Raw genomic sequence first — 27,582 nt, forward strand, 5'->3', positions numbered from 1 at the left:
GACCCTCTATGTTCCCCCAAGTCTTGCCAGGAGTCAACCCTGTGCACAGAGCCAGAAGTCAACCCTGAGCACTGCTGGGTATGGTTCCCTCCCCCCCAAAAAGTGTGTTTAGGCAGAGTTTACAACTTTCATTGCCATTTTATTTATTTATTTATTTATTTATTTATTTATTTATTGCTTTTTGGGTCACACCTGGTGATGCACAGGGGTTACTCCTGGCTCTGCACTCAGGAATTACCCCTGGCGGTGCTCAGGGGACCATATGGGATGCTGGGACTCGAACTCCTCCAGCCCCTCATTGCCATTTTAATACTGATTGGATCATATAGCTGCTTGCCTTTGTTACTTATTTTTGTTGTTTGTTTTGGGGGACCTCCCAGACAGTGCTCAGGGGGCTAAAGTCCATTCTGACAATACAAGGCCAAGGTCTGTGAATCTGATGGTTCAGTGCTATGACCAGTGGTACCATTAAGGCCACGTCCAGTCCTGGAAATTGAACTTGTAAAGCATGCACTTCCACTCTTTGAGTTATGGCCCAATGTCCCTTGTAGTTTTTTATTTTGCTCGGTGGGGGGAGGGGGATGTTATGGGTCATACCTGCTGGTGTTTGGGGGCTCCTTCCAGTTCCAGGTTCAGGAGAGTGACACCCAGTGGGACACAGGGAACCATAAGTGCCAGGTATTAAACCAGAGCCATCAGGATGCCAGGCACTCACCTTAACCCATGTACTATCTCGCCAGCCTCTGCCCTTATTCCCTGAAAAGGAAGATGGGGGTGGTAAGCAACCCCATGTTCTTCCCAGATGGAAGGCCCAAGAGCCATCAGTCTGTTCTGTCTCTGTACCCTGTTATAGTTGAACCACAAAGTCAGTGAAATTGTCTGGGATTCACTCATTTGGTGTCATGATACTCAATTCATAACAAAAGTCCTTGCCTGTTGGGGCCAGGGAGGTGTGGAGAGAGTGAGATTTAAATCTTGCAGTTCTGCTGCTCTATGTCTCAGCGTTATCTATCCTGTTGGGACCCGAGTCAGACTTGGAGTTCAGCATCCTTAAGGATATGATTAGGGCTGGCGGGGACAGGTTGCAGCAGCCACTGGAGGCAGAGGCAGTGCCCATTCAGACACCTGAGTGAGGCCAGAGGGGACAAGGGGTGGATAAGACACTTGCCTTGTATGTGACTCACCTCAGTTAAATCCCCAGCGTTTGCATATGGTCCCTTGAACACCTCCAGATGTGGCCCTCCAGCCCCACCCCTCCCAAACCCAAAAATGCTAATTGCCTGATGAAAACCATTTCCCAGGTGATCCAAGTCTGAAAAGTGGGAACGGCATCCCCAGCCGCTGTGTGTACCTGGAGGAAATGGCAGTAGACCTGGACGATCAGGACTGGCTTGATATGAACAACGTGGAGCAGGTGGGACCTCTCTGGGGCAAACCCTGGCCTCCTGCATGGGCAGGCACCCCACCCCTGAGCTGACTCTCTAGCCCTGAGTATCCGATGCTTGCTCCTCTGGGTGAACTCTGCTCCCCTTCTCCAGCCAGCACTTGGCTGATGCCATTGCTGTCGTGTTCCTCACTGGGAATCATCTCAAACATGGCCTCATGCCCAAAGTTACCCACTCTTCAAGACCCAGCTAGGGCTGGAGCGATAGTACAGTGGGTAAGGCGTTTGCCTTGCACGCGGCCACCAGAGATCAATCCCCGGCATCCCATATGGGCCCCCAAGCACTGCCAGGAGTGATTCCTGAGTGCAGAACCAGGAGTAACCCCTGAGATTGCTAGGTGTCATCCAAAAAGGAAAAAAAAAGACTCAGCTAAAGTGCCAACTGATTTTTGAAGCTCAACCAGGCAGGGGGCATTCTCTCTCGAGTTCCCAGAGTAGCTGCACATTGTCACTTACTCAGTTAACACAGTGACTCTGGAGCATACCACCAGTGCTCACCTTGAACAGGGGTGTATGCCTTACACATTGCCACACTGGCCCCAGTGTGTTTTTTCTTGTGTTTGTCTTACCTCCCTTAGACTCTTGAGATCTCAAGGGCAGCACCATCCTATGATTACTTTTTTAAAAATTTTTCCAGAAGCAAAACATTTGAGGCTGGAGAGATGATGAGGGGGTCGGGTGCTTGCCTGGCACTTGGGTCTGATGGTTCTGTGTTGGTTTCTGTCCCTAGGCCGTCTTTGCTCGCTTGTTACTTCAAGATCCCGGCAATCACTTGATTAACATGACATCCTCGGGCACGTTGAATCTCTCTGCTGACCGGGATGCTGGGGAAAGGCACATTTTCCGCTACCTTTTTTCCTGCTTCCAAAGAGCCAAGGAAGAGGTAAAGGGGTCTGACTTGTGAGCAGGGGTCGCTCGGGGTCGTACAGCAGAGGCACCGTAGCCTTAAGTTTTAGTCTCCCCTTTCTGACTTGGAGTCCACTTCTTTCCCCAATTAACTAAAACCCCACTCAACAACAACAACCAAAAAAAATAATCTTTGATTTACTTTCATTTGGATACCAGGCTGGGACTCTGTGCAAGGTAGGCACTTTACGTGCTGTTCTTTCTCTCTAACCCCCCAACAAACTTCTTTTTACAAAATCATAAAATCATACCCAATTGGCTGGAGAAATAGTACAATGGGCAGGGTACTTGTCTTGCATTCAGCCAGCCCAAGTTGGATCCCTACCACCCTGTATGGTCCCCTGAGCCCCAGCAGAATTGATCCCTGAGCACAAAGTCAAGAGTAACTGACTTTGTCCTTAGTGCTGCTGGGTGTGGCCCCAGAACGAAAACTCATGTTCTTTGGGGCCAGAAAGATGATCTTAAAGGGCCAGAGAGTATGCTCTGCACTCAGGGTTCCCAGACCCCAGCACTACAAATGGTCACATACATACTCCAGCTCTGCCAACTGTGGGCCCCCCCAAAAAACAATCACACCCTTTGAAAAAAAGACTTTATGGGGCTGGAGACATAGGAGTAGGGAGGGCACTTGCCTTGCATGTGGCTGACCGGGTTTAATCCCCGGCATCCCATATGGTCCACTGAGCACCACCTGTAGTGATTCCTGAGTGCAGAGCCGGGAGTAACTCCTGAGCATCGCCAGGTGGCTGACCAAAAAAACCAAAAATTTTTTTTTTTTTTTTTGCTTTTTGGGTCACACCCAGCGATGCTCAGGGGTTATTCCTGGCTTTGCACTCAGGAATTACTCCTGGCGGTGCTTGGGGGACCATATGGGATGCCGGGGATCGAACCCAGGTCGGCCGCCTGCAAGGCAAACGCCCTACCCGCTGTGCTATCGCTCCGGCCCCCAAAAATATTTTTTGATTTAAAAAATTTTAAAAGATCATATAACTCATTTTTTATAAGGACTAAATTATAGGACCAGCTCAACTTGGTGGTCACTGCCAGGATTGGAATGCAGCAGTGGCTGACCCCCTGACCCAAAGGATAATTGTGGCATTTCCAGTACAATTGGACAGCAGTTGTGGGACAGCGACATTGTGCCAGGACACAGTTGCCTTTTCCTTTCCACCTGCACTGGCTGCTCTGTTCAGGCCATAACGCCAGGCTCTTCCCCCCGGGTACCATCCACAGATCACCAAAGTTCCCGAGAACCTGCTGCCCTTCGCCGTGCAGTGCAGGAACCTTGTGGTGTCCAACACCCACACCGTCCTCCTAACCCCCGAGATCTACGTGGACCAGAACATCCATGAGCAGCTGGTCGACTTGATGTTAGAAGCCATCCAGGGAGCTCGTGAGTACCTCTACAGTCCAGGGCGTCTGCGCTTCCATTTCCGATGTTAGGAGCCCGCCACTGACATTAGAAAATCTCAGCGCGCTGCTGCGCTGAGATGTATGGAGAGTGAGTTCACACCTGAAATGGGGGTGCAGCTCAGTAGGTGAGCTTTTTTCTCTAAGCATGTTTTGTTGGGAGAGAAGGGGATTGGGCACAGCCGGTAGTACTCGGGTTACCCCAGCTCTGCACTCAGAAGTTACTGCTGGTATGAAGTTCATGCCCAATTCAATCAGCTTAGCCAATGGCTGAATAAATAGCAGTACTCCTACATTAAAAATAATAATAAAAGGGGCCGGAACGATAGCACAGCAGCTAGGGTGTTTGCCTTGCACACGGCCGACCTGGGTTCGATCCCCGGCATCCCATATGGTCCCCCAAGCACTGCCAGGAGCAATTCCTGAGTGCAAAGCCAGGAGTAACCCCTGAGCATTGCTGGGTGTGACCCAAAAAAAAAAAAAGCAAAATAATAATAATTAAAAATATTACTACTGGTGGGGCTGGGGGTACCATAGCGTGTGCCAGAGATTGAGCCGGGTTCATCTGTATACAAGGCAAGAGTCCTACCCCACTGTACTTCAACCCAGGAGAGCATTTTTCTTACATTCTGTGAAGCCCTAAGTTCAACCCTGGCACCTCAAAACAAAACAAAAAAAGGTGTATATGAGGCTGGAGAAAGAGAAAAAGAGAGACTGAATGTGTTGTAAGAAAGGTGAAGAGCCAGTACATAAGAACACAACAAAATGTCTTTTGAAGGGGCCAGAGAGATAGTACAATGGGTAGTACACTTGCCTTGCACACTGCTGACCTGTGTTCGATCCCTGGCAACACCATATCATCCCTGGAGCCCTGTCAGGAGTGATCCCTGAGCACAGAGTCAGGAGTAGCCCCTGAGCACAACCAGGAGTGACCCACCCCCTCACCCCACCAAAAAAATTTTCTTTTGAGCTCATCCCCCATCTTTGGGATTTACTTCATCTCAACCCAAGATGTAAACTGTGCACTCTCTCCTTTGGAGAAGCCCCTGTTCTCTCTCTCCGCCCCCTTCCTCTCTCTTTCGCTCCCACTGTTGCTTTCCTGCTCTTACTCTCTCTCTCTCCTGCTCACAGTCTCTCTATTTTGTCTCTCACTCTCTCATTCTTTCAGTTTCTCACTGTCGCTCTGTCCTGCTATCTGCTGCTGTTTCACTCTCTCAGGCTCTCTCAGACTCTGTTTTGCTCCCTGGGTCACTCTCCTCCTCTGACTTCCTCACTCTTTGGAAAACTAAGAAAATGAAAAGATGTTTCATTTCATTGGGGGCGGCAAGCAGCGAGCTTGCCCGGTGGGCTGCTGTACCCACTTTGCATGCAAAAGTCCCAGGGTCACTCCCAGGGCCTGCATGCTGGCTGAGCACTGCCAGGCGTCGCTCCAAAACAGAAACAAAAAGCAGCACAGAGGGCTGGAGCGATAGCACAGTGGGTAGGGTGTTTGCCTTGCATGCGGCCGACCCGGGTTCAATTCCCAACATCCCATATGGTCCCCCAAGCACCGCCAGGAGTAATTCCTCAGTGCAGAGCCAGGAGGAAACCCTGAGCATCATTGGGTGTGACCCAAAAAAGGAGAAAAAAAGAAAAGAAAAAAGAAAAACAGCACAATTTCTCTCATCACCAGATGATACTGAGGGTGTAAATGTACGCAAGCAAAAAACCCACAAAATTATTCTGGCCTCTTTTCTTATTTGTCCTCCCTCAGATTTTGAAGATGTAGCTGAGTTCCTGGAAGAGGTGATTAAAGCCCTGGTGTCCGATGAGGAAGTTCGGACGTTTCCAGAGGTCATGAATCCCATGTTTGATGTTTTGTTGAGCCGAATCAAAGATCTGGAGCTCTGCCAAATGCTGCTGTATGCCTACCTGGACATTCTTCTCTATGTCACCCGGCAGAAGGACATGGCTCAGGTAGGTGTGAATGGCGGGTTCTCTTCTTTCAGTCATTCCGTTTGTTCTGCTGCTCTGAGCTCAAGGCATTCAGGGTAACTCTCTGAGTGAAAGCAAGCGACATGGGTGGTTGCATAGACTTGCTCTCCGGGCCCCATCACACCTGCCCCATCACCTTCTCACACAGATGAAGACGCAGGATTTGTCTCCGCCTGCAGGTCTTCGTAGAATACATTCAGCCCAAGGACCTTAGCAACGGGCAGATGTACCAGAAGACTTTGCTGGGCATAATCTTGAACATCTCCTGCTTGTTGAAGACTCCAGGTGTCGTGGAAAACCATGGCTACTTCCTGAATCCGTCTCGGTCCAGTCCCCAGGAGATCAAAGTGCAAGAGGCCAATATCCATCAGGTGGCGCTGTCTCCCCGAGTGTCCCAGCGGGCCCTATCTAGGATGTAGTTTCTTAGGGAGCACAGGCAGCCCACAGGGATGCTCCAGGCACTTTGGACAAGTGGAACTGGCCTGCAGAGCTTTCCGGCCTGTGTGGGTGAGGAGCAGCCGTCTTGGGCCCACTGAGACTTCCCTGTGCTGTTCTCTGCCCAGGACTGGAACATGTACTCTCAACCCGGCATTTTTCTCACCCACTTGTTTCTTACTACTTGAGTACCTAAAAAATCCAAATGAATCTTCTGCCTACACGAGGCCATCAGTGGTGAAAAGGAGGGATGGGGGAGGAGCCCCTCTTGACAAATCACAGCCGGGGCCACATCTGCCTCCCCACCTCTGATTGACAGAGGCCGTATCAAACAGTCATGCCCACCCATATATGTCTTGGTTTTGGCTTGATTTCCTGCGGGGGTGCTAAGAGTCAAGTAGTTGTTATAGAGACCAGATGGCACATCAAGCTGAGACATTTATCATCTGGTCTTTCATAGAAAAAGTTTATGGGCCCCTACTCGAGCTCTGTAATGCTTTCAGCAGCTTGGCAGCTTCCCAAGAAATGGCTCCTAAGTGCCCAGAATTTTTTATTTTATTAGCACTGGGGTGCTAAGTCAAAAAAGAGTGAGGGAAAGAGGTTTGAATGTGTATATTTCTAGAAATTACCAGGTGCTAAGGTTTGGGGGGTAACAGGTATCAGGGGTTGTGCAACTAGAATGGTCTGTGGTTCTGTTTCCTGGCTACACAGTTCATGGCTCAGTTCCATGAAAAGATCTACCAGATGCTGAAGAACCTGCTGCAGCTCTCTCCCGAGACCAAGCACTGCATCTTGTCCTGGCTGGGAAACTGTCTGCATGCAAACGCAGGCCGCACCAAGATCTGGGCCAACCAGATGCCAGAAATCTTCTTCCAAATGTACGCCTCGGATGCCTTCTTCCTGAACCTGGGTGCTGCCCTCCTGAAGCTCTGCCAGCCATTCTGCAAACCCAAATCCTCTCGGCTGCTCACCTTTAACCCCACTTACTGTGCCCTGAAGGAGTTGAACGACGAAGAACGGAAAATTAAGAACGTCCACATGCGAGGTAGGGGAGGGGTGGGCTTCTCACAAACTGAACGTCAGTTCATGTTGTATGTGTTTGTCTATGCAAGAGAGGCGGGGGGGAAGGGAGGGAGAAATCTAAGGCCTTCACTTGCTTAGCCTTTTTCACGAAATTCCCCCTTTTTTACTGAAACAAGATGAGGCAGAAAGAATAGTGATTTAATTTTAAAGACCCAAACAACAAAAGCACCGATTGCTGTCCAAGTGCTGTGCGTTAGTGAAACATCTCTGAAGTTGGCAGCCTTGGGTAGTTCTTTGTTCATTTTTCTTTTTGGTTTCTGAGCCACAGCCAGCAGTGCTCAGGGTTCCTTGTGGCGCTCTCTTTCAAATTATCGAGCTTTCTTCCTGGCCCCTTTATTTATTTTTTTTGACAGTGCTCAGGGACATGTGGGATGTTGGGGATCAAACCCAGATCAATCATGTGCAAGGCAGGTACTCTGCCCACTGTAGTATTTCTCCAGCTCCCCTTTATTACTTAAAAAAAAAATATATATATATATATATATATATATATATATATATATATATTCTTTGTTCTTTCTTTTTTTTTCTTTAACTCAAGAGACTCCAGAAGAAGACAGGTAGTTTTACAGAAAACGGTAATATGGTTTAGTATTAAGCCAGGCGAGCACAGAAAAAGTAGCAAATAATAAATTCTGCAGATGTTAAAATAAATAAATAAATTCTGCAGGTGTTGAGATCTTTATAGCTTAGTCCTGCGAGGTGAGTGCGGGTTTTCAGGCACAGAGGGGAGAGCCAGTGTGATGGTCCAAAGCTGTGGAAAGATTTGACAAAAGCAGCATGAGCAAATTGGTGTGGCTCAAGAAAGATTTGGGGAAGGACAGGAAATATGACAGGGAAGTAAAGAAGATCAGAACTGGGTAAGAGGAAACTTGGACAATACAGAAAAGTGAAAAGAAGAAAGTCAGGCAGTCCTGATTCTATCTTCAACCTTTTTTTTGGTTCTTGGCCACACCTAGCAGTGCTCAGGTCTTCCTCCGAGCTTTGCACTCAGGAATCACTCCTAGAAGCCAGGGATCAAATCCAGGCCAGCCACATGCAAGGCAGGTACCTTATCCACTGTATTTTAACTCTGGCCACCTTTGTAATGTAACTTCAGCGTATAAAAAAGAATCTTACATATTTAAAAGCAAATAAACTGGGGCTGAAGAGATAGTAGTCAGTAAGGCACTTGCCTCGGATGTATCTGACCCAGGTTCTATCCCTGGCACCACATGTGGACCCTCTTGGACCCTCCCGGAGTGGTCCCTGAGTTCAGAGCCAGCAATAAGCCCCAACACACACACGCACACAAAGAAATACATAAAAGCATGGACTAGATCACAAATGATCCACTGTCATCTCACTTGGAAAAATCGATGGTGTTAATCTTTCCTCTTAAGTTTTTGTGACTTACGGTCAAATTCAAGAGGCTTAAATGCACCTATGTAGACAGTGAGAAGTCAAAAGACATTAGACATGAAAAGAGTAATGTGATCGGATTTGTTGCTAAGACCCCTTCGAAAAGGGGTCTTAGCAGCACATTGGGGATTCAGCGGAAGCATGGAGATACAGAGGACCAAGCTGGACTCCCATGACAGACCAGTCACTCCTGTTTTAACTTCTTTAAGGTTTGGACAAAGAGACGTGTCTGATCCCAGCTGTGCAGGAGCCAGAGTTTCCCCAGAATTATAACCTAGTGACAGAGAATCTTGTTCTTACTGAGTACACGCTGTACCTGGGATTTCATAGGTAAGTTCTCTGATGGCATCAGGACATAACCACATAGTTGTGTTGCTAGCCAGCCAGACACTGGAAGTGTGTCTCAGAGACTTATCTCACTTGATCCCGAAGACCCCCATAGGGTCAAGTGAAAGGGTATTAAGATGTATTCCTTCATGTTGTCATGAATCAACTTTGTCGAACTAGTTTGAATAGATTTAAATTTTTTTGACTGAACTTTTTTAAATTAAGTTTGTGCTAGTTTTTTGTTCTTTCCCATGACCACCCCAGGTTGCAATTGGGTTTGGTTTGTTTTTACCCCCAGCAGTGCTTAGGGGCTTCACCCCTCTCCTAGCCACCGCACTCCCTGCTGGGCTGGGGGGCCAGGCCATGTCGAGGAGGGAGCCAGGGACTCCAGTCTTGGGGGCCATCTCCCGGGACCTAACCTACAGGTTTTTAATTGCTGGGGTCAGAGAGGCAGTACAGCCATCAAGGCACTCCTGAGTGCCTCCCCACACCACCGAAGAAAAAACTTAGAAAAAAGTTCAAGCTTTTTCTAAGAACAGTAGGGATTTCCATTGTCAAAATGGACACCTGGTTGCAAATTGTGGATTTCTAAGACACCCCTGACCTTTGTCCTTGGCGGGTGGTGGCAAGGAGGGCTGGGGATGGGGATCAATGGACAGAACTCGGGACAGAGATGACATACCCAGCTGTGCTCAGGGTTTACTCCTGGCTCTGCACTTTGATTTACCAGTCCTGACACGGTTCAGGGGGCTCTAAGGGGTGCTTGGGATGGAACCTGTGTTGGCTGTGTACGTGGCAAGTTTCCTGTCCTCTGTACCATCACTCTGGCCCATGTCCATCATTGGCATTTTAAGTAGGAGTGTGGATTTCAAACGTGCACAGCCTCTTCAGCCAATCAGCTTCAGACTGCTTTCTTGGTTTCCCACTATCACTTAGCTAACCCTATGGCTTATCGGACTCCGCCAAAGGACTGAACACATCAGAGGGTGTTATCCGAAGCACTGAACTGTGGGTCTTCCTTTCACTGGGGAACATTTGCGTCATGCATCGGGAACTATCATTGAAGGTTGTACTGGACCACAGAAGACAGGAAGCTGCTCTTCTATTGCACCTCCAGGAGCGTCTAGCTGAGATCGGTCCTTACTCCTTGAGCCCCTTCCAGTGGCTTCCATTCTGTTCTTTGGAGAGTGGCTGTCCAGCTAACCCCAGCGTATTACCTTCATGGCCAGGGATGGGCTCAGTGGCCAGAGCCTAGTCTAAGGCTCTCCACAGTACAATCATTGCACCTGTGTGGTCTCAAACTATCCCACTGCACTTCCTGTGCTTGACCTGATACTTTACATAATAACGGCCCCCTTTGCACCTGCTCAGCCCCTGGGCACTGGTCTTTGGTTGGTGCAGAAACCAGCTCACTTTCTGGAGGTTCCATTATTTTGAATGTTTGATAGCGTTTCCCAGTGCTGGGAGTGGGGGCCAATGTTCTGTCAGGAACTTGTGTGTGCCTTTCTCTCATCCGCTGCACCTCGCAGCATCCCAAATGAGAATCTTGAAATAAAAGAGTTTTTCCTTGTTCCTGTGCCCAGCTGTTCCTCCAAGCCTGCCTGACCCAGTTCTCCTTTCTTGGAGGCAGGTTGCATGATCAGATGGTAAAAATCAACCAGAATCTGCACCGGCTGCAGGTTGCCTGGCGGGACGCTCAGCAGAGTTCCAGCCCCGCTGCCGACAACCTCCGAGAGCAGTTCGAGCGACTGATGACCATCTACCTTTCCACCAAGACCGCCATGACTGAGCCACAGATGCTGCGGAACTGCCTGAACTTGCAGGTGTCCATGGCGGTTCTCCTGACACAGCTGGCCATCGGCAACGAGAGCTCACAGCCAAAGGAGCTGACCTTCCCGCTGCCGGACAGCTACAGCTCCCTGGCCTACGTGCCAGGTAAGCAGGCACTTCCTCTTCGTACCATCTCGGTTCCCCTAGTTCACTCTGGAAGTTGGACTTCAGAAGGCCCTTCTGTAGTCATCACTCATTGGTTTTTGGAGAAACAAGTCCAAGTTTTAGATCCTGTCCACGGGTCAGCATACAGAGGAATCCACTGCCTATTCCTGAGCCCCTGGGAACCCATGATCACAGGCACTGTAGCAGTGTCGTCCCGTTGTTCATCGATTTACTCGAGCATGCACCAGTAACATCTCCATCGGGAGATTTGTTACTGTTTTTGGCATATTGAATACGCCACAGGTAGCTTTCCAGGCTCTTCCGTGTGGGCAAGATATTCTCGGTAGCTTGCCAGGCTTTCTGAGAGGGACGGAGGAATAGAACCCGAGTCGGCCGTGTGATCACAGGCATCAAATGTTTTTTTTTTTATTATTATTAAAAATTAGTGAATTGTGAGGTACAGTTATAGACTCAAAACTTTTTAGTGGTGGAGAATGGGCACTGGTGGAGGGATGGGTACTTGAGAATTGTATGACTGAAACACAAGCATCGAATGTTTTTAATCTTGATTTCAAATTCTTCCTACAGCTAGAGGGTGATTTAAACCAGTTAAGCTTGAATGAAAGTGGGGAGAAATGTAAAAAAGCATACTTTCTTGAACTGCACTTTTGTATATACACCATATTTCATATAATGACAATCCCAACAATTATATTGGTTGGGGAAGAGTTATAATTAAACTTACATTCAAAGGAGATTGTTATAGGGGCCTGAGATAATACCACAGGTAGAGCATTCGCCTTGCATGCAGCCAAGGTTGATTCCATCCCCAGCACCCCATATGGTCCCCCAAGCACCACCAGGAGTGACCCCTGACTGAGTACAGAGCCAGGAGTAAGCCCTGAGCACAGGATGTGGCCAAAAGCCAAAAATAAACAAAGGAGATTGTTACGGCTAGAGAGGTAATAGAACTAGGGTTAAGGCACTTTTCACGCAGCCAACCCAGGTTCCCTCCCCAACACTGATATGGTCCCCTGAGCCTCACCTGGAGGAGACTTGCACACCGCTGGGTGTGGCCAAGCAAAAAAAAAACAACAAACAAGGGTTTGTTCAGAGCAGAGTGCCTGAAGAAATGGCACCTCTGTTTACACCATACCCAACAGAAATCTGGGCTCATTGATGAGGGGCACAAAATTTGCCACCTTCCAGTGACTACCCTACATTTGTCTAAAAATAAAATATTTTTTTAAAAAAGGAGATTCTGTACTTAATAATTTAGAGCAATTCTGGGTACCCATAAAGACATTTTGGTGTTTGGTTTTTTTTTCTTTTAACCTTTGAACAAGTTGGATGAAAGGGAGGAATTTCCCCGTAGTTTAGTACAAATGTTTTGCTCATTCTGGTGACCGTTTTCTTCTTCCAGAATTCTTTGCAGATAACCTGGGGGATTTCCTCATTTTCCTCCGCCGCTTTGCTGATGACGTCTTGGAGACATCAGCAGACTCCTTGGAGCACGTCCTTCACTTTATCACCATCTTCACTGGAAGCATAGAAAGGTAAAGTGGCAAAGGCCCAGCTCTGCTGCAGCTTGATAAACAAGGCCTCCAGAAACTGGTTAACGCTAGCAAATTAGCTGACCTTACCGGTAGCCGAAAATGCCTCTCCTGAGAGGCATAATCAGCAAAGGACTTAGTCCACAGAGAATTTGAACCTGCATATAAGGTACCTGAGGGGAATTCATTCCACTGCCGGCCCCTGGTGAAAATAGTTACCTTAATGCCAGGAACCTTTCCAGGCAGCTGGTGCTGACGATCTACTAATAGTTGTATGACAGAATTTGCTCTTGAAATTCAGAGTGAGAGAAACAGGGAACATGAGGTAGATGTTTTTTGACCTCTCTGGTGCTTTTTCCTAAAGGAAGATACTCCCAGTGATCCGTGGAGTTCTCTGAATTTTGTTTATTTAGTTTTTTGTTAATGGGCCATGCCTGGCAGTGCTCAGTTGTTACTGCAGGCTATGCATTCAGGAATCAATCCTGTCAGGGCTCGGGGTACCCTCACAGGGTGACAGGGATTGAACCCAGGTCAGCCACATGTAAGGCAAGAGCCCCACTCACTGTACTAGCACCCAGGCCCCGTTTCTCTAATTTTTGCCAAATTTTTGCCAAAACAAAACAAAAGCCGTATGTGGAATTGAGGTTCTGCTGTACACAAAAGAGAACTCAGTGCCCTGAGCTGTGTCAGAGAGAGACGGGGAGGAGCCAGCCCTCCACTGAGCTGAGCAGCTGGAGGAGAAACGCTCAGTTCACAAGAATCTGTTAAGCGCACATGGTGTGTGTAGTAATACAGAATAATCACACTCCTGCCCGCAAAGAGCTTAAAAAGTTGTGAGCCAGAGCGATAGTACAGTGGCTAGCACATTTGCCTTGCACGTGGCCAACCCTTTGATCCCCAGCATCCCATGAGGTCCCCCGAGCACTGCCAGGAGAAATTCCTGAGTGCAGAGTCAGGAGTAACCCCTGAGCATCTCTGGGTGTGACCCCAGCCCCACCCCCCAGAAAAGGCCCCCCAAAAGATCTTGAAAAGTTCATCCCATGGGAACCAAGCAATAAGCAGTAAAAGTTTCGGAAAGAAAAGTAAACAAGGGGGGGGGCTGGAGAGATAGCACAGCGGGTAGGGCGTTTGCCTTGCACGCAGCCGACCCGGGTTCAAATCCCAGCATCCCATATGGTCCCCTGAGCATGGCCAGGGGTAATTCCTGAGTGCAGAGCCAGGAGTAACCCCTGTGCATCGCCAGGTGTGACCCAAAAAAAAGCAAAAAAAAAAAAAAAGTAAACAAGGGAACCAGCCAGGGAAATGGCACGAAGGCCTGGAGCACATACTTCACATGTAGGAGCCCAAATTCTCTCCTGGCACCACCACCGTTTCAGCTCCCAGAACATTCATGTTAGGGGCCAGAACCATGGCTCAGCAGGCTTGCACACGTGCTTCCCAAAGCTCAGGGTTTAGTCATGGTTCCCTGAGCATTGCCAGAAGCAGCCCCCCAAAACGAGCAAACAAATTTAACACATTTTTTTTTTAATAAAAGGAAAATGACTAAAAGGAAACTTCAATCTTGATCCCCTCTTTGATGAGCTGTGATTTCATGTGTTAAATGGGGTCCCCTGGATTAACCCCCAGAAGTTCACAGACTTTTAGTTAGAATCCTTCTCCCCTCCCCGACCTCAAACCCTCCCCCGCTCTGCCCCAACATGGTAATAGGGTATTTGGCTCCTCCGTAGAAGAAACTGTTCAGCACATTGGGAGTTTGTTTCCTTCTGGCTTATCTTACTGTCTGCTCTGTTGGCAGGATGAAGAATCCTCACCTAAGAGCCAAACTGGCCGAGGTGTTGGAAGCAGTGATGCCCCACCTGGATTCAGCCCCGAGCCCCCTGCTGTCCAGTGTGTTCCACCGGAAGCGCGTGTTCTGCAGTTTCCCCCACGCCCCACACCTTGCAGAAGCGCTAATCAAGGTCTTCGTGGATATCGAGTTTACAGGTGAAGCAGTGCGGAACTGACAAGCTGTCTGGGGGGCATCCCATGCCCTGGCCAGTACCAGGGTGTCCAAGACGGCCTCTCTTAGCGAGCCCCGGCCGTGCCCCAACCTTTAGGCTCGGTACTGTTTTTCACCTGATCTCATTATGTGTCAGCCTCTAGAGCATTGTGCTGTATTAGCCCCACTTTTCACACAAGGACGTGGATGCTCAGAGTGTTGGCCTGCGTCGTGCAGCTGCCCGGTAGACAGGTTTGTCTCACCTGAAAATCACGCTCTCTCTTCTGGAGAGATGGTACAGTGGGCAGTGCACTTGCCCTGTATGTGGCCAGCCTGGGTTTGGTTCCTGGCACCCTGTATGGCCCCCTGAGCCCTGTCAGGAATAAGCCCTGAGCATCACTGGATGTGGCCCTCCCCCAAAAGAGAAGCACTGTCTAAGCAACTTGATAAAATCGTACTCAAACTAATTAGGCCATTGAGCTTCTCAACCTGAGGTGCGTGCTCTCAACTTTCTCCCCCTCTGGCGAAGGTGGGGTTCTCTCTTGAATGTCTCTTTCTCACTCTCCACCCCCTGCTAAAATTACAGAATAAACCAGGGAAATAGCTCAAAGTGCTGGAGCGGTGCATGCTCAGTCACTGGCACCACACAGTCCCCCCAAAACAACACCTCTGCTCCCCATTAAAATTGCAGTGTGGTAGATAATGACATAATGTGCTGATGGGAATTTGGTGGTGGTTTTGTGTTTTTGTTTTGTTTTGTTTTAGTCTTATCCAGACTATCTTGACTTTCATGATCTCATTGTTTGAGAATAACAGCAGATATGCTTTCTCCTTTGGCCTCATGAAATACAGCCTTGAGATGATGTCAGAGGAAACAATAACTCTGGCTCAACTCCCAAACAAAATGTGTTAACGAGTTATTTAAGACCTTCTTTTTATGTTTAAGTTTTGGGATTTTTTTTTTTCTTTTTTGGATCACATCCGGCGATGCTCAGGGGTTCTCCTGGCTCTGTACTCAGGAATCACTCCTGGCAGTGCTCAGGGAACCCTATGGAATGCCAGGGATTGAACCAGGGTCAGCCGCTAGCCAGGCAAACACCCTCCCCACTGTACTATCACTCTGGCCCTTCTTTTTAAGTTTGTTTTGGAGGCCACACCTAGAAGTGTTCAGGGGCTACTCCTAACTTAATGCTTCAAGGTCACTGCCAGTGGTGCTCGGGGGGACCATACAGTCCAGGCCTCAGGCCCTGGCCTCTCCTGCAAAGCATACACTCAGTCTGCCACACTCGCTAAGGGGGATGCCCTGCCATTCTGCGGGAGCAACTCCCGCCCCTTAACGAGGCAGTTCACAGTGCCAATGGCCTTTCTAGCTTTCATTTGACTCTTCACCTCTGAGCCTTACTTTCCTCACCTGCCCAAAAGGATTTAAGTGCCCAATAGCTGGACCGGGAGGTAATTTAATTGGTAGACCACATATGTGCCCAGCAATTGCTAGGCCCTGAGATTGATCCCCAGCCCAAGCGTACCTGGGTATAGCCACAAATATAATTGTTCCACAGTACAGGCCAGAGAGAGAGTACAGGGATAAGGTGCTTCCAGCTTAGTACCTTATACCACATATGGTACCCCAAACTCAGCCAGGAGTGATCCCTAAGTATAGAGCCAGATGTAAGCCCCAAGTACAGTTGGTGTGACCCCAAAATAAACAAAAAGAAGCAACAGCACAACAAATGGCTGAAATTATCTCCCAAAACAATCCATTACACTTCCTTTGTTATTCCGTGCAGGTTTAAATGGTGAAGCACCTTGCATCAGTGGCAGGAGCCCCGCCCTCCTAGCTCAGGCCCCTGTTCTTTCCCTTTTACATGCCACAGCCCGCAGAGTCAGGGCCGGGTTTGGCATGGCAAAAGCAGTACCGACTTGCCATTTTCAGCTCGTCTGTGTGCGTTTTGTCGTTGTTGTCATTGTTTTGATTTGGAGGGAACACACTTGTGGAGCTCAGGGCTCAGTCCTGACTCTGTGGCCTGGTATGGAATCGCTCCTCGTGGCATGATCGTGGAGGGGACTGGCAGCATGTTCAGGGAACCCTGTGGTGCCAGGGATCAGGCCAAGGGCTCCCACGGGTAGGCATGTGCTTGGCCCTTAAAGCTCTCCCCAGCCCTCCAGTGGATGTTTGTTTGGGGGCCACATCTGGCAGTGCTCAGGACTTATTCCTAGCTCTGTGCTTAGGATTACTTCTGGCGGGCTCAGGGGACTGTATGGGGTGCCAGGGATTGAACCCAGCTTGGCTGCATGCAAGGCAACGGCCCTCCCGCTGTACTATTGCTCTGGCCCATCCGGGGGCTTTTATTGGACACACGGTCCATGTCCTTCTCTGTGAGGACAGCTTCACATCTGTCTGCTCTTAGCCTGTCAGCAAGGAAACAAGGGAAGGCTTGGCTGGAGGCTGTGAAAACCCCCCTGTAGGCTTGTCCCCACACTCAGCTTTGGTCAAAGCTCCCTGTGTCTAATGGCGCCATCTTTGTTGGTTCTCCCCTCACTCCCCTCACTCCAGGAGACCCGCATCAGTTTGAACAGAAGTTTAATTATCGCCGCCCCATGTACCCTATCCTGAGGTATATGTGGGGAACGGATCCCTATCGAGAGAGTATTAAGGTGAGAGGGCTCAGGGGGCACCAAAGCTGGGTTCCTGAACCACCAGGGTGGTGATTGCTTCCCTTTTGGTCTGTGACATACAGGATTTAGCAGACTATGCCTCGAAGAACTTAGAAGCCATGAACCCCCCACTTTTCCTCCGCTTTCTCAACCTGCTAATGAATGATGCCGTCTTCCTCTTGGATGAAGCCATACAGGTAAACAGAGAAAAAGTGGTGTCACCAAATCATCCTTCGTGCAAACATTTTTTCGTTTTTCTTATTTTAGTCTTTTAAGCAGACGGGAGGGATCTACTGCTCTAGTACTTATCCTGACGCCACAGGCCTTGGGCTCCAGAAACCCGTGTGCGGGTTCCATGGACCAGGGTGTACTTCATGACGGGTGGAGGAGAAAGTGTGATGAGGCCAAATGCAGGCACATGGCAGGAGGATCTTGCTTTTTTCCTCAGGGACTCGTAACTTCTACCCCAGCCTGTCAGTGACAGGGGCTTCCTTGGCAATGATTCTCTAGCCCTCTTCAAGACTTGATTTTTTTTGTTGTTGCTTTTTTTGGAGTCACACCCAGCAATGCACAGGGGTTACTCCTGGCTCTGCACTCAGGAATTACCCCTGGCAGTGCTCAGGGGGCCATATGGGATGCTGGGACTCAAACCTGGGTCAGCCGCTTGCAAGGCAAATGCCCTACCCGCTGTGCTATCACTCCAGCCCCTGATTTTTTTTTTTAATCACTTGTTTGGTTTTGATTTGGGGCCACACTCAACCATGCTCAAGGCTTCTTCCTGGTGCGGTGCACAAGGGTTACTCCAGGTATGTGCGGTGCTGGGGATAGAACCCAGGTTAGCCACATGCAAGGCAAAATGCTCCACCCACTGTACTGTTTGCCCAACCCCTTGGAAAACAATCTCTGACCTAGGATTTTCTTTTTTTCTATAGAAGGACTCTAAAACCAATATCCCTCTCTCTACTGCCTCTGAAATCTAATCAGATTCTTTTAGGGTTTTAGATAGGTTTTCTTAGAAAACAAAACAATCATAGAACAAACTGGCCCTTCTCAGCAGGAGCATGCAACAGAAAGACCCTCGAGTTCCAGGGCTCAAGCCAGAGTGCAGCTGGGAGGGCGCTTCCCTCGCACGCGGCCCACTCAGGATTGATCCCTGAGCCCCGCCGGTGTGGCCCAAAACCAAAAAAACTTGGGCTTTCCTACGCTGTTTCCATGGTCCCTCACAATTTCTTTTCTTTTTTGTTTTTAATGAGGGGGTCATTCCCAGCACTGTTCAGGGGACTTATGTGGTGCCGGGAAAACCGGCACCCGGAGTCCCAGCACACTCTCCATCCCTGTCCTTGGCCTCAGTTTCTCTTGAAGCTTTCCCTGTAAGCAGAGGAACCAAGGCTCGAGGCTCTTCCCCAACTCTTGGGATTTCCCAGCCTAGTGCACTAGGTTGGAAATTGGCCCTCTTCAACATCAGCCTCCCTTTCTTCCCTGGCCACAACCCTGCTCTGATTTCTGCAGTATTTGAGCAAGATAAAGATTCAGCAGATTGAGAAGGACCGTGGCGAGTGGGATAGCCTCACGCCAGAAGCCCGCCGGGAGAAGGAGGCCGGCCTGCAGATGTTTGGACAGCTGGCCCGTTTCCATAACATCATGTCCAATGAAACCATCGGCACCCTTGCCTTTCTCACATCAGGTAAGAGTCCAGGGCACTGCATGTCCAAAGCGGCTGTGGTCAGCCCCTGAGGGTCTGGACACAGGGCATCCTCACACAGCTGCCCATCCGGAGGGCAAGTTAGCCACATGCAGAATCAAGTGAAGGAGGGATGATCAGAAAATGTTCACTGGAAGGTGTGAGACCTTTTGGGGGACCCCCAGCAGCCCAAAATAAAACATTAATTCTGAATAAATGTGGCAGTCACTGTTCAGTTCAGCGGCCCCTTGCACAGATATGTCAAATGTGGCTAGTCTGAGCAGCCTCTGTCCTCGGGCCAGCCCAGGTAGCAGAGAATGACGGGGTCCACAGGCCTCACGAGCATCACTTGGGAGACCAAAAATAAGAAAAGGTTATAGGGGCTGGAGAGGGGCTTCAAGGGGCTCTGTGTGGGGCACCTGGGCTTGACCCACAGCACCATATTAGTTTCTTTTAATAATTTAAATTAAAAGGGGGTAAGTCATTGCCATCATTTAGAACTCGCTATGATTTAGGTACTTGGGGGAGGACAGTGCTTGGGGGCTGCTCCCAGCTCTGTGCTCGGGGGATTGTTCCCAGTGATGCTCAGGGCACCATGCTGTGCCAGGGGTCCAACCCAAGCATCCTGCAGGCCAGGGTGTGCTCAGTATGTTCTCCAGAGCCTAGGATTTAAATAGTCTATAAATGGGCTTTCCCATACTAGCCATTTGTAACTATAGAACACTTAGGATATAGCTATGGATGGATATATAGATAGATATCTTTAAAACCCTGAATGAACGATTTGAGGCTCTTCCTGTTCTGGAGCGAGCAGATATCATTGGGGTACACTAGCACGAAACAGGGCCAAATGGAGACGTTACTGGCGCCCACTCGAGCAAATCGAAGATCAATGGGAAGACAAGTGATACAAGTGATAGGATATACCTGGTGCGAAAAACTGACTTTATCTTGATTAATTGAATTAGTACATAGAGTTCAGGGATGTTACTCGATGCTTAAGCACATGCCTTGTATGTGAGGCCCTGGGTTCAATCCCCAGCACTTCTACAAATAAATAACCACGTGGGATCGTGGTCAATATTGTTGGTGGCATCGAAGCAGACTTCTTAAATTGGGGAGATGTTCGTGGTGTAGTGAAGAGAATCAGTGGAGAGAATGTTTTCATCACAATCATCTGCTTTCTAAAGATGCATGTATGTAATGGTAGCCAGGAAACAGGCGCCACATATTAGCGGTGTTCCCTCCTGGGCAGTTGTTCTGTTGTACTTGCTTTTGCTTGCTAACGGATTGCACACTGGCCTTTTGTCCAGAGATCAAGTCCCTCTTCGTGCACCCCTTCCTGGCCGAGCGCATCATCTCCATGCTAAACTACTTCCTCCAGCACCTAGTTGGGCCCAAAATGGGGGCCCTCAAGGTCAAGGACTTCAGTGAATTTGACTTCAAACCCCAGCAGCTCGTGTCGGATATCTGCACCATCTACCTGAATCTCGGGTACCCATGTTGAACAGCGGGCAGGCCGCATCGGGCAAGGGAGTTGGGGGAGCAGGGGGATTTTCTTGTCCAGGGCTTTGGTAAGGGAATGGGTGGTTGGTAATTAGGTGGAAAGAAAACAAAACAAACCAAACAAGAGTTCTTTCTTATTGTGAAGGAATCTTCTGTAGTTTAATGATGTGATTTCGGGACCTGTGGGCCGGTGTTCAGAGTTTCCAACTGTCTGCCTTCAGCTCTGTGAATAAGCAGATCAATGTCACTGTACCACTGCTTAGAAAAGCAGTGATCCTTTTTTGGGTTTTTGGAGGTTTGGGGGTTTGGTTTTTGTTTTATGTTGTGTTTTTGAGCCACACTTGGCAGTGCTCACGGCTCACTTCTGGTGGGCTCAGCAGATCATATGGGGTGCCAGGATCGAATCCAGGCCAGCAAGGCCCACCGTACTACTGCTCCGGCCCCCAAGCAGCAATATTTGAGGGCTGCAGGATACTTGGTAGACTTCCTGCCTAAATATTAGAAGATACCATACAGTACCAAAAGAACACGAATGGAGTAACTCCATTTTTATTAGGCCATGACCATCTATAGGAAGCCTAGGTGTTTCTTGGATTTTTGGGGTTTTCTTTTCATCCAAAAAAAGAAAAAGTCATTTATGGCAAATGATAGGAAACTTGGTCACTCTTGCTCCCTCATGGACCTGCTCTGATGCTCAGTTTCTCTTTAGGGATGAGGAGAACTTCTGTGCAACTGTGCCCAAGGATGGACGCTCCTATTCCCCGACCCTGTTCGCACAGACAGTTCGAGTCCTGAAGAAGATAAATAAGCCGGGGAATATGATTGTGGCGTTCAGCAACTTAGCAGAAAGAATCAAGGTGAGCAAAAGGAAAACTAACTTGTTAAGGGGACTAGAGAGGACAGTGGCTGAGGCGCTTGCCTTGCAAAAGCCAACCTGGGTTTGATCCCCGGTATCCTAGTAGTCCCCCGAGCCCTACCAGGAGTGATCCCTGAGCACTGCTGGGTGTGACCCAGAAACAAACAAAAAGTCAATTTCCTAAGTGGGAAAAAACATTGCTTGAAAAATATAAAGCGGCAAAGCAGAGAGTTCAAAGGGTTTGCATGCAGGAGGCCAGGGTTCACTCCTCAGCATGATCCCCTGAGCACCCCTGGGAGCAAAGCCCAGGCAAAGGTAAGAATAGCCCCCCAAGCACTGTCCCAAAACCAAAAAGAAGCAAAAAGGTAATTGATTCTTCCCGGTCAGTTCAGACATTAGAAGTGCCATGTTCTTTTCGTCTGAGGAGAGACATATTTATTGATGTTGAACACTACCAGTGGCTCATCGATGAAGCACCTTCCTGGCACGCATGAGACCTGGGTTTGATCCCCAGCACTGAAGAACCGAGAAAGGGAAAAATCTTGATAACAGACCCGCTGTAAATGTCACAGTTGGGAAGGATCTGGGGGTGGCAGGGTTCGCATTTGCATAATTATAGAGTCACTCAGGCAGTTCCTGTACGAAAAACAGTTTCTGGTTTTAGGTACAAACAGGTACCAGAATTTAAAAGTGACTTCAAGAAAACAAAAAATGAAAGTGGCTTTGACATTTGATTCCTTCATGACTCTCGGTTCTTTGGGGGCTGACTCGGTGACAGTCTCAGTATAGAGACACTAATACCAGAGGGGCAGCTTTCAGACTGTGGGGTCCTTCCTTCTTCTTAATATTTGCTCGTGGAGCTACCATACACCAACCACAGTGATTAACTGAATACAATACTGTAATTTTTCCCCCTTTTTTTGAGTCATATCGAACAATGCAGTGCTTTGGGACCTTGTAACAAGGGTTGAACCTGGGGTTCCAGCATGCAAAGCTGAAATGCAAAGGATGCATGCTTGTCCTTGGAATTCTCACCTTGGCCTTGTTTTCCTTTTTATCTTTTGAATCTCTTCACCCATTTTTCCCCACTCCTTACCCACAGCCTTTGGCACAGTGTTCTCATTTTTAAAATGTGTGGATAGGGGTTGGGAAGATAGTACAGCAAGTAAAACTCTTGCCTTGCACACAGTGACCCCAGGTTCTGTCCCCAGCCCCCTCATATTGTCCCCAGAGCCTGCCAGGAGTAATCCTGAGTGCAGAGCAGGATAAATCCCTGAGTATCGCCAGATTCCGTTCACTCTTTTTTTTTTTCTTTTCTTTTTTGGGTCACACTCAGTGATGCTCAAGGGGCTACTCCTGGCTCTGCACTCAGCAGTTACTCCTGGAGGTGCTCAGGGGGTGATACGGGATGCCAGGGATCGAACCCAGGTCGGCAAATGCCCTAACCACTGTACTATTGCTCCAGCCCAGATTTTGGTTGTTTATTTATTTTTTTATTTTATTTTTTTAAACGAATCACCATGAATACAATGATCAAGTACCCATCCCGCCACCGGTGCTCATTCTCCATCACCAATGTTCCCAGCATCAATTTGGCCCAGTTTTTATTAAAACATATTTAGAAAGATGAGAGGAAAGGAGAGAGGGGGGAGAAGTATGTGTTCGAGAGAGAACACAGGCTTCTCCACAGTGGGAGTAAGCAAGCAAAGAGGCATCAAGACAAACACATGAGATCAGTGTTCAGATCTCAACCTGTGTTCAACCTGCGGAGCCAGACAGGTTGCCGAGATGGAGCTGGCGCTAAGCTTGCTCTGCTGCCTTGGAGACCATAAGCGAGTTTTGTCACTTCACTTTCTGAGATCAAGGTCTAGGGTGCCCAAGAGAAAGTACAGGGGCGAGGTCCTTGGCTTGCAGGTGTGACCCCGCTTCTCTCCCCAGCACTTCAGAAAGTCCCCTGAACCTTGCCAGGGGCCACTCCTGAGCTCAGAGCTGGGGCTAGCCCCAACCCCCCGCCTCCCAGGAGGGCAGGTGAAGGTGGTCGTGCTCTGAGGAGCGGGGGTGACTCGCGTGTCTGTGCTCAGTCTCTAGCCGACCTCCAGCAGCAGGAAGAGGAGACCTACGCAGACGCGTGCGACGAGTTCCTGGACCCCATCATGAGCACGCTCATGTGTGACCCTGTGGTGCTGCCGTCCTCCAGGGTCACTGTGGATCGCTCCACCATTGCCAGGCATTTGCTCAGGTAGGTGCACAGTGCGCTCCAGACCCCCGAGCCAGGCCTCTGCACCCCAGGAGTATCATCAGTTTGCCGGTCAGTTGGAGAGGCATCTGGATAAAGGTCTGCACTTAACTGTTAGGGACCTAAGGACCCTATAAGAATCCTATAAGGGGGGGCTGGAGTGATAGCACAGCGGGTGGGGCGTTTGCCTTGCACGCGGCCAACCCGGGTTCAAATCCCAGCATCCCATATGGTCCCCTGAGCACCGCCAGGGGTAATTCCTGAGTGCTGAGCCAGGAGGAACCCCTGAGCATTGCCAGATGTGACCCAAAAAACAAACAAACAAAAAAAAAAAGAATCCTATAAGGACCAGGAGCTGGAGAGAGGAAGCAGGGGTGAGGCACTACTTGCCTTGCATGCAGCTTCCCAGGGTTTTATTCCTGGCACTAAATATGGTTCCCTGAACAGTGCTAGGAGTAAGCTCTGAGCACAGCTAGGTAGGGCCCAAAAAAGCAAAACAAACGAAAGGTAGGTGAGTTAAAGAAGCTAAAGTGGGGGGGGCAGAGGGGCTAGTTTGTCATTCAGTGATAGAATAAATACATTCTAGTCTTACATGTGTGATGCCCTGGGCTTATCCCTGGCAGTGAAATCAACCGCCCATCATTTCCATCTCCAAGAATGTCCAGGTGTTTGTGTTTGGGCTGAGGATGTTAGGGTTTATGGAAGTAAAAAACCCTTTTCCTTTCTCTCTCTGTCCTAGTGACCAAACAGATCCCTTTAATCGTAGTCCCCTCACCATGGACCAGATCCGGCCAAACACAGAACTAAAAGAAAAAATCCAAAGGTGGCTTGCCGAGAGGAAGCAACAGAAGGAGCGACTTGAATAAATACTGTGAACCAGACCAACCTCACCAACCCCAGCGTGTAGATAAGCACTTGCAGTTCTCACTTTCTGGTTCTGTTTGCTTTCCTTCTTTCTTCCCTTCTTTCCTCCCTCCTTCCTTCCTTCCTTCCTTCCCTCCTTCCTTCCTTCCTTCCTTCCTTCCTTCCTTCCTTCTTTCCTTCCTTCCTTCCTTCCTTCCTTCCCTCCCTCCCTCCCTCCCTCCCTCCTTCCCTCCTTCTTTCCTTCCTTCCTTCCTTCCTTCCTTCCTTCTTCCTTCCTTCCTTCCTTCCTTCCTTCCTTGTCTTTCTTCCATTCTCTCTCCTTCCTTTCTCTCTCCTTTCTTTCTTCCTTTCTTCCTTCCTTCCTTCTTTTCTTTCTTTCTTTCTTTCCTTCCTTCCTTCCTCCCTTCCTTCCTTCCTTTCTTGACTGTATTAGAGAACTGCTTTTGCTCAAATTACGATAATTAGATTCCTGAGAACTTGACAGTGCTCTCCCAGCTTACAGGAAGTGATACTACAACATCACCAAGTTAGAATCATCACTAATTTTTTACCCTCTGTTCTCTTCTTCCTTCTCCTACCTTAATTTATATTAAATCCCACTATTAAAACTTCCTGTTACTATTTCTCTTCCAAGAACTGCTCAGACATCATTGGTGAGCATTGCTTGTAAGTATGCGATGTCCTGTAACAGCTCTGACCCTGTCAGAACCACTCATTACAGAGGCATTCGCTACTCCTCATGGCCGCAGCGTTAGTCCTTTGCCTCCTTAATGCTTTGTAATGTCCATGAATGACCTTACAGAAAAGATACTTTGACATTGGAGTAGTCTTTTGAGTAAGGTGATAAATGAAATGGGAAAAAAAAAAAAAGGAGTCTTAGGGGAATGTTTGTTGATAGCTCTTACTGTATTACCTTGTAACTCTGAATATTGTATTAGTCCTGAACTTCAGGGTCCAGCCACTCCCCTGTGGTGTCCAGAACACAGAAAACTCACCCCTGTAGGATATTTAGGGGGATTAGTAGATGGACTTGATTCAAAAACCTGAGTCAACAAATTTTGAGGCAAATAAATAGGGGATGTTCTTGGGCCCATTTTTTTATGGAATCTCTGCTACAAGGATTAGACTTTGGTAGAAGAGTTAGTCAACAAATAGCATAACCATGAAAAATGTTACAGTAACTTAAAAAAAAAATAAATAAAACCTAGTATCAGTGGTGTATCTTAGTGTGTCCACACACTGAGCAGAGCGCAGGCATGCCATGTGCTCCATTTTATTTCGGTCACTGTCAGTTGTAGGCAGTGTGGTGTTTACTAACATTCGAGACTGAATCCTGAGACTCCAGAACGATAGAGCTCTTGTTCGTTTGGGCTTACCATTTCCAAGTGTGATTTCTAACTCAGCCTCAGGTCATCCATTAGCAAAGTCGGACTCAGCACAGCCGGGTCCACAAGCCATTTTACCACCCAAAGCCGGAAGATTTCATAAACAACAAATGCAGATCAGTGTAGAAGATGGGTCAGGGCTTCATGTGGAGCCCATGATCCATCATGGCCCCAGAGATGGTAGCTGTCTGGCTGCCCCCTATTTGTTGCTATAAGGGAACCTTTGATTTGGATGGTGTCTATTGAAAAACCCCAAATCAGGGTAGCCCACACTCGCTATGAAGTCGATGTTTCTCGCCTGTCACTGGGCTGGTCAAAAAGGAAGGCTGCGACCTTGGCAGACAGCAGAATGTCCGAAATTAATTCCGTGCGCTCCCTGGGCCTGGACCGTGTGGTTTAATAGAAACTGTTTTCTTACACTGAGCTTCGTTTTCATATTTATTACCCTCCTCTACTTCGAATAATGAACTGTATATAAAATAAACCTCCCACCTACTTGCATTTACCTTATGAACTTAATCTAACAGGGTGTTTTCATTTTGTAGAGAAGGGGGGTGTGGGGCTGGAACGGGACGGGGACAAGGACCCGAGTTTTCGAGGAGACAGTTGGAGGGGAGTGGACACAAAACCTCGGGAGGCCGCTGCTCCCAGCAGCTTTCCCATCAGCAACCTCGACGCTGCCTCTAGTGTCTCTGTGTTCTGGACTTAGTCCCTGGACTGTAAGTCTTTTCAAACCGCTCTTTTGTGTTTCAAGCTCCTTTCCTGGAACTTTTTACAAATGGCACCATTCGTGCTGCTGGACATCTTCCACCCATCACAAAGGCGATTGTGTAGCGTTAGGCCACCACTGGTCACAAAACCAAGTGTCCTCTGTGCCTTTTATTTTTTCCCTCTCCTTGAAGTAGTTCTAAGAGGCTCCCCCCAAAATGGGACTTGCATCGTGATACAGCACAATTACAGTCTGCACTTCTTCGAAGCTTCAAGAAGTGTTTCCTTGTCTGGAATTCGGAAGCAGTTCAACAGCTTTCAGAGCAAACTGTGTTGGCTGTGCTGGAGTGTGACAGGAAAAAGAAGACGAAGCAGCTCTGATAGGCCCTACCAAGAGGGTAATACTAAGCTTAGAAAATTAAGTTAAGTTTGGTCAGGCAAATCTGAGTTTGTGGTTTGACTTTTCTTTTTTTCTTTTTTTTTTTTTAATTTAATGGCTATGTAAAAACTGAAAGACACTTGAAAGGTTTTTGGCTGTGCAGGGGAAGGTGCCCGTTGCTATTTGGTATCTCACTCAACAAAAGCTTCATGACTTGATTTGATGCTGGTTGCTAGGCAGCGGCGCACAGAGCTTAAGTCTGCTGGGTGCCTTTACAAGTCCGTGGAAGTCACGTGAGGAAACAATGCCCAGGCTCTAACTGCTCAAGAGGGAAAGAACCAGAAAACCAAGAACCAAATCACTAAGAGGTGAACTGAATTAAACTTGATCAACAGTAACTATTTTGAAACATTCCAGGAAGGTGACTTCTCATCAGACTTGCCTGGGGGTGTCTGTTCAAAAGCTTGTATTTAATAAATGACCACCTGAATAAAGCCTTTGTCGTCACTTCCTTTATTTTACAGTATGAACTAGTGGCAGGCGCCTGAGATGCAGCTACGTGAGGGGGCGTGTGTTTCCCATATGTGTTCCTGGGTTCAATCCCTGGTACTGCAAAAAAGGAAAGGAAGAAAGGAGAGGCAGTTCCAGACATCCCTCTGAATGCCTGAAATTTGATAATGAATAACTTTGTAACTCAGGGGAATTAAAAAGAAATCCCTCTGAAAATGGCAGGACTCTGGCCTTCGTGTGTGTGTGTGTGTGTGTGTGTGTGTGTGTGTGTGTATTTTTTTTTTTTTTAGTATAAAATGTGTGTGTCCTAACCAGGCTTCAGAACCCTGGGGTTCTCGGGTGAGCTTCAGGGCATA

At 48.4% G+C, this 27,582-nt stretch overlaps 1 protein-coding gene and 1 non-coding gene across 2 annotated transcripts in view; both read left to right on the plus strand.

Moving 5' to 3' along the window:
* The window catches only part of UBE4A (ubiquitination factor E4A), a 37,810-nt gene extending 10,606 nt beyond the window's left edge, over positions 1-27,204 (plus strand). The window contains exons 4-20 of the mRNA XM_055133246.1: positions 1,302-1,414; positions 2,175-2,327; positions 3,584-3,743; positions 5,514-5,716; positions 5,914-6,105; positions 6,881-7,214; positions 8,863-8,983; positions 10,611-10,915; positions 12,339-12,471; positions 14,264-14,451; positions 17,001-17,101; positions 17,185-17,298; positions 18,611-18,785; positions 20,096-20,276; positions 20,998-21,145; positions 23,226-23,383; positions 24,120-27,204. Of these exons, the coding sequence (XP_054989221.1) occupies positions 1,302-1,414; positions 2,175-2,327; positions 3,584-3,743; positions 5,514-5,716; positions 5,914-6,105; positions 6,881-7,214; positions 8,863-8,983; positions 10,611-10,915; positions 12,339-12,471; positions 14,264-14,451; positions 17,001-17,101; positions 17,185-17,298; positions 18,611-18,785; positions 20,096-20,276; positions 20,998-21,145; positions 23,226-23,383; positions 24,120-24,246 (2,906 nt within the window). The 3' untranslated portion in view covers positions 24,247-27,204. The remainder of the gene's footprint in view (positions 1-1,301; positions 1,415-2,174; positions 2,328-3,583; positions 3,744-5,513; positions 5,717-5,913; positions 6,106-6,880; positions 7,215-8,862; positions 8,984-10,610; positions 10,916-12,338; positions 12,472-14,263; positions 14,452-17,000; positions 17,102-17,184; positions 17,299-18,610; positions 18,786-20,095; positions 20,277-20,997; positions 21,146-23,225; positions 23,384-24,119) is intronic.
* LOC129404073 (small nucleolar RNA SNORA11) lies at positions 12,017-12,140 on the plus strand. The gene has a single exon (XR_008629671.1). It is a non-coding gene; the product is annotated as a small nucleolar RNA SNORA11 (small nucleolar RNA).
* Positions 27,205-27,582: the final 378 nt, after the last annotated feature.

The sequence above is a fragment of the Sorex araneus genome, chromosome 3, assembly GCF_027595985.1.
Source record: "Sorex araneus isolate mSorAra2 chromosome 3, mSorAra2.pri, whole genome shotgun sequence".
NCBI lineage: Eukaryota > Metazoa > Chordata > Mammalia > Eulipotyphla > Soricidae > Sorex > Sorex araneus.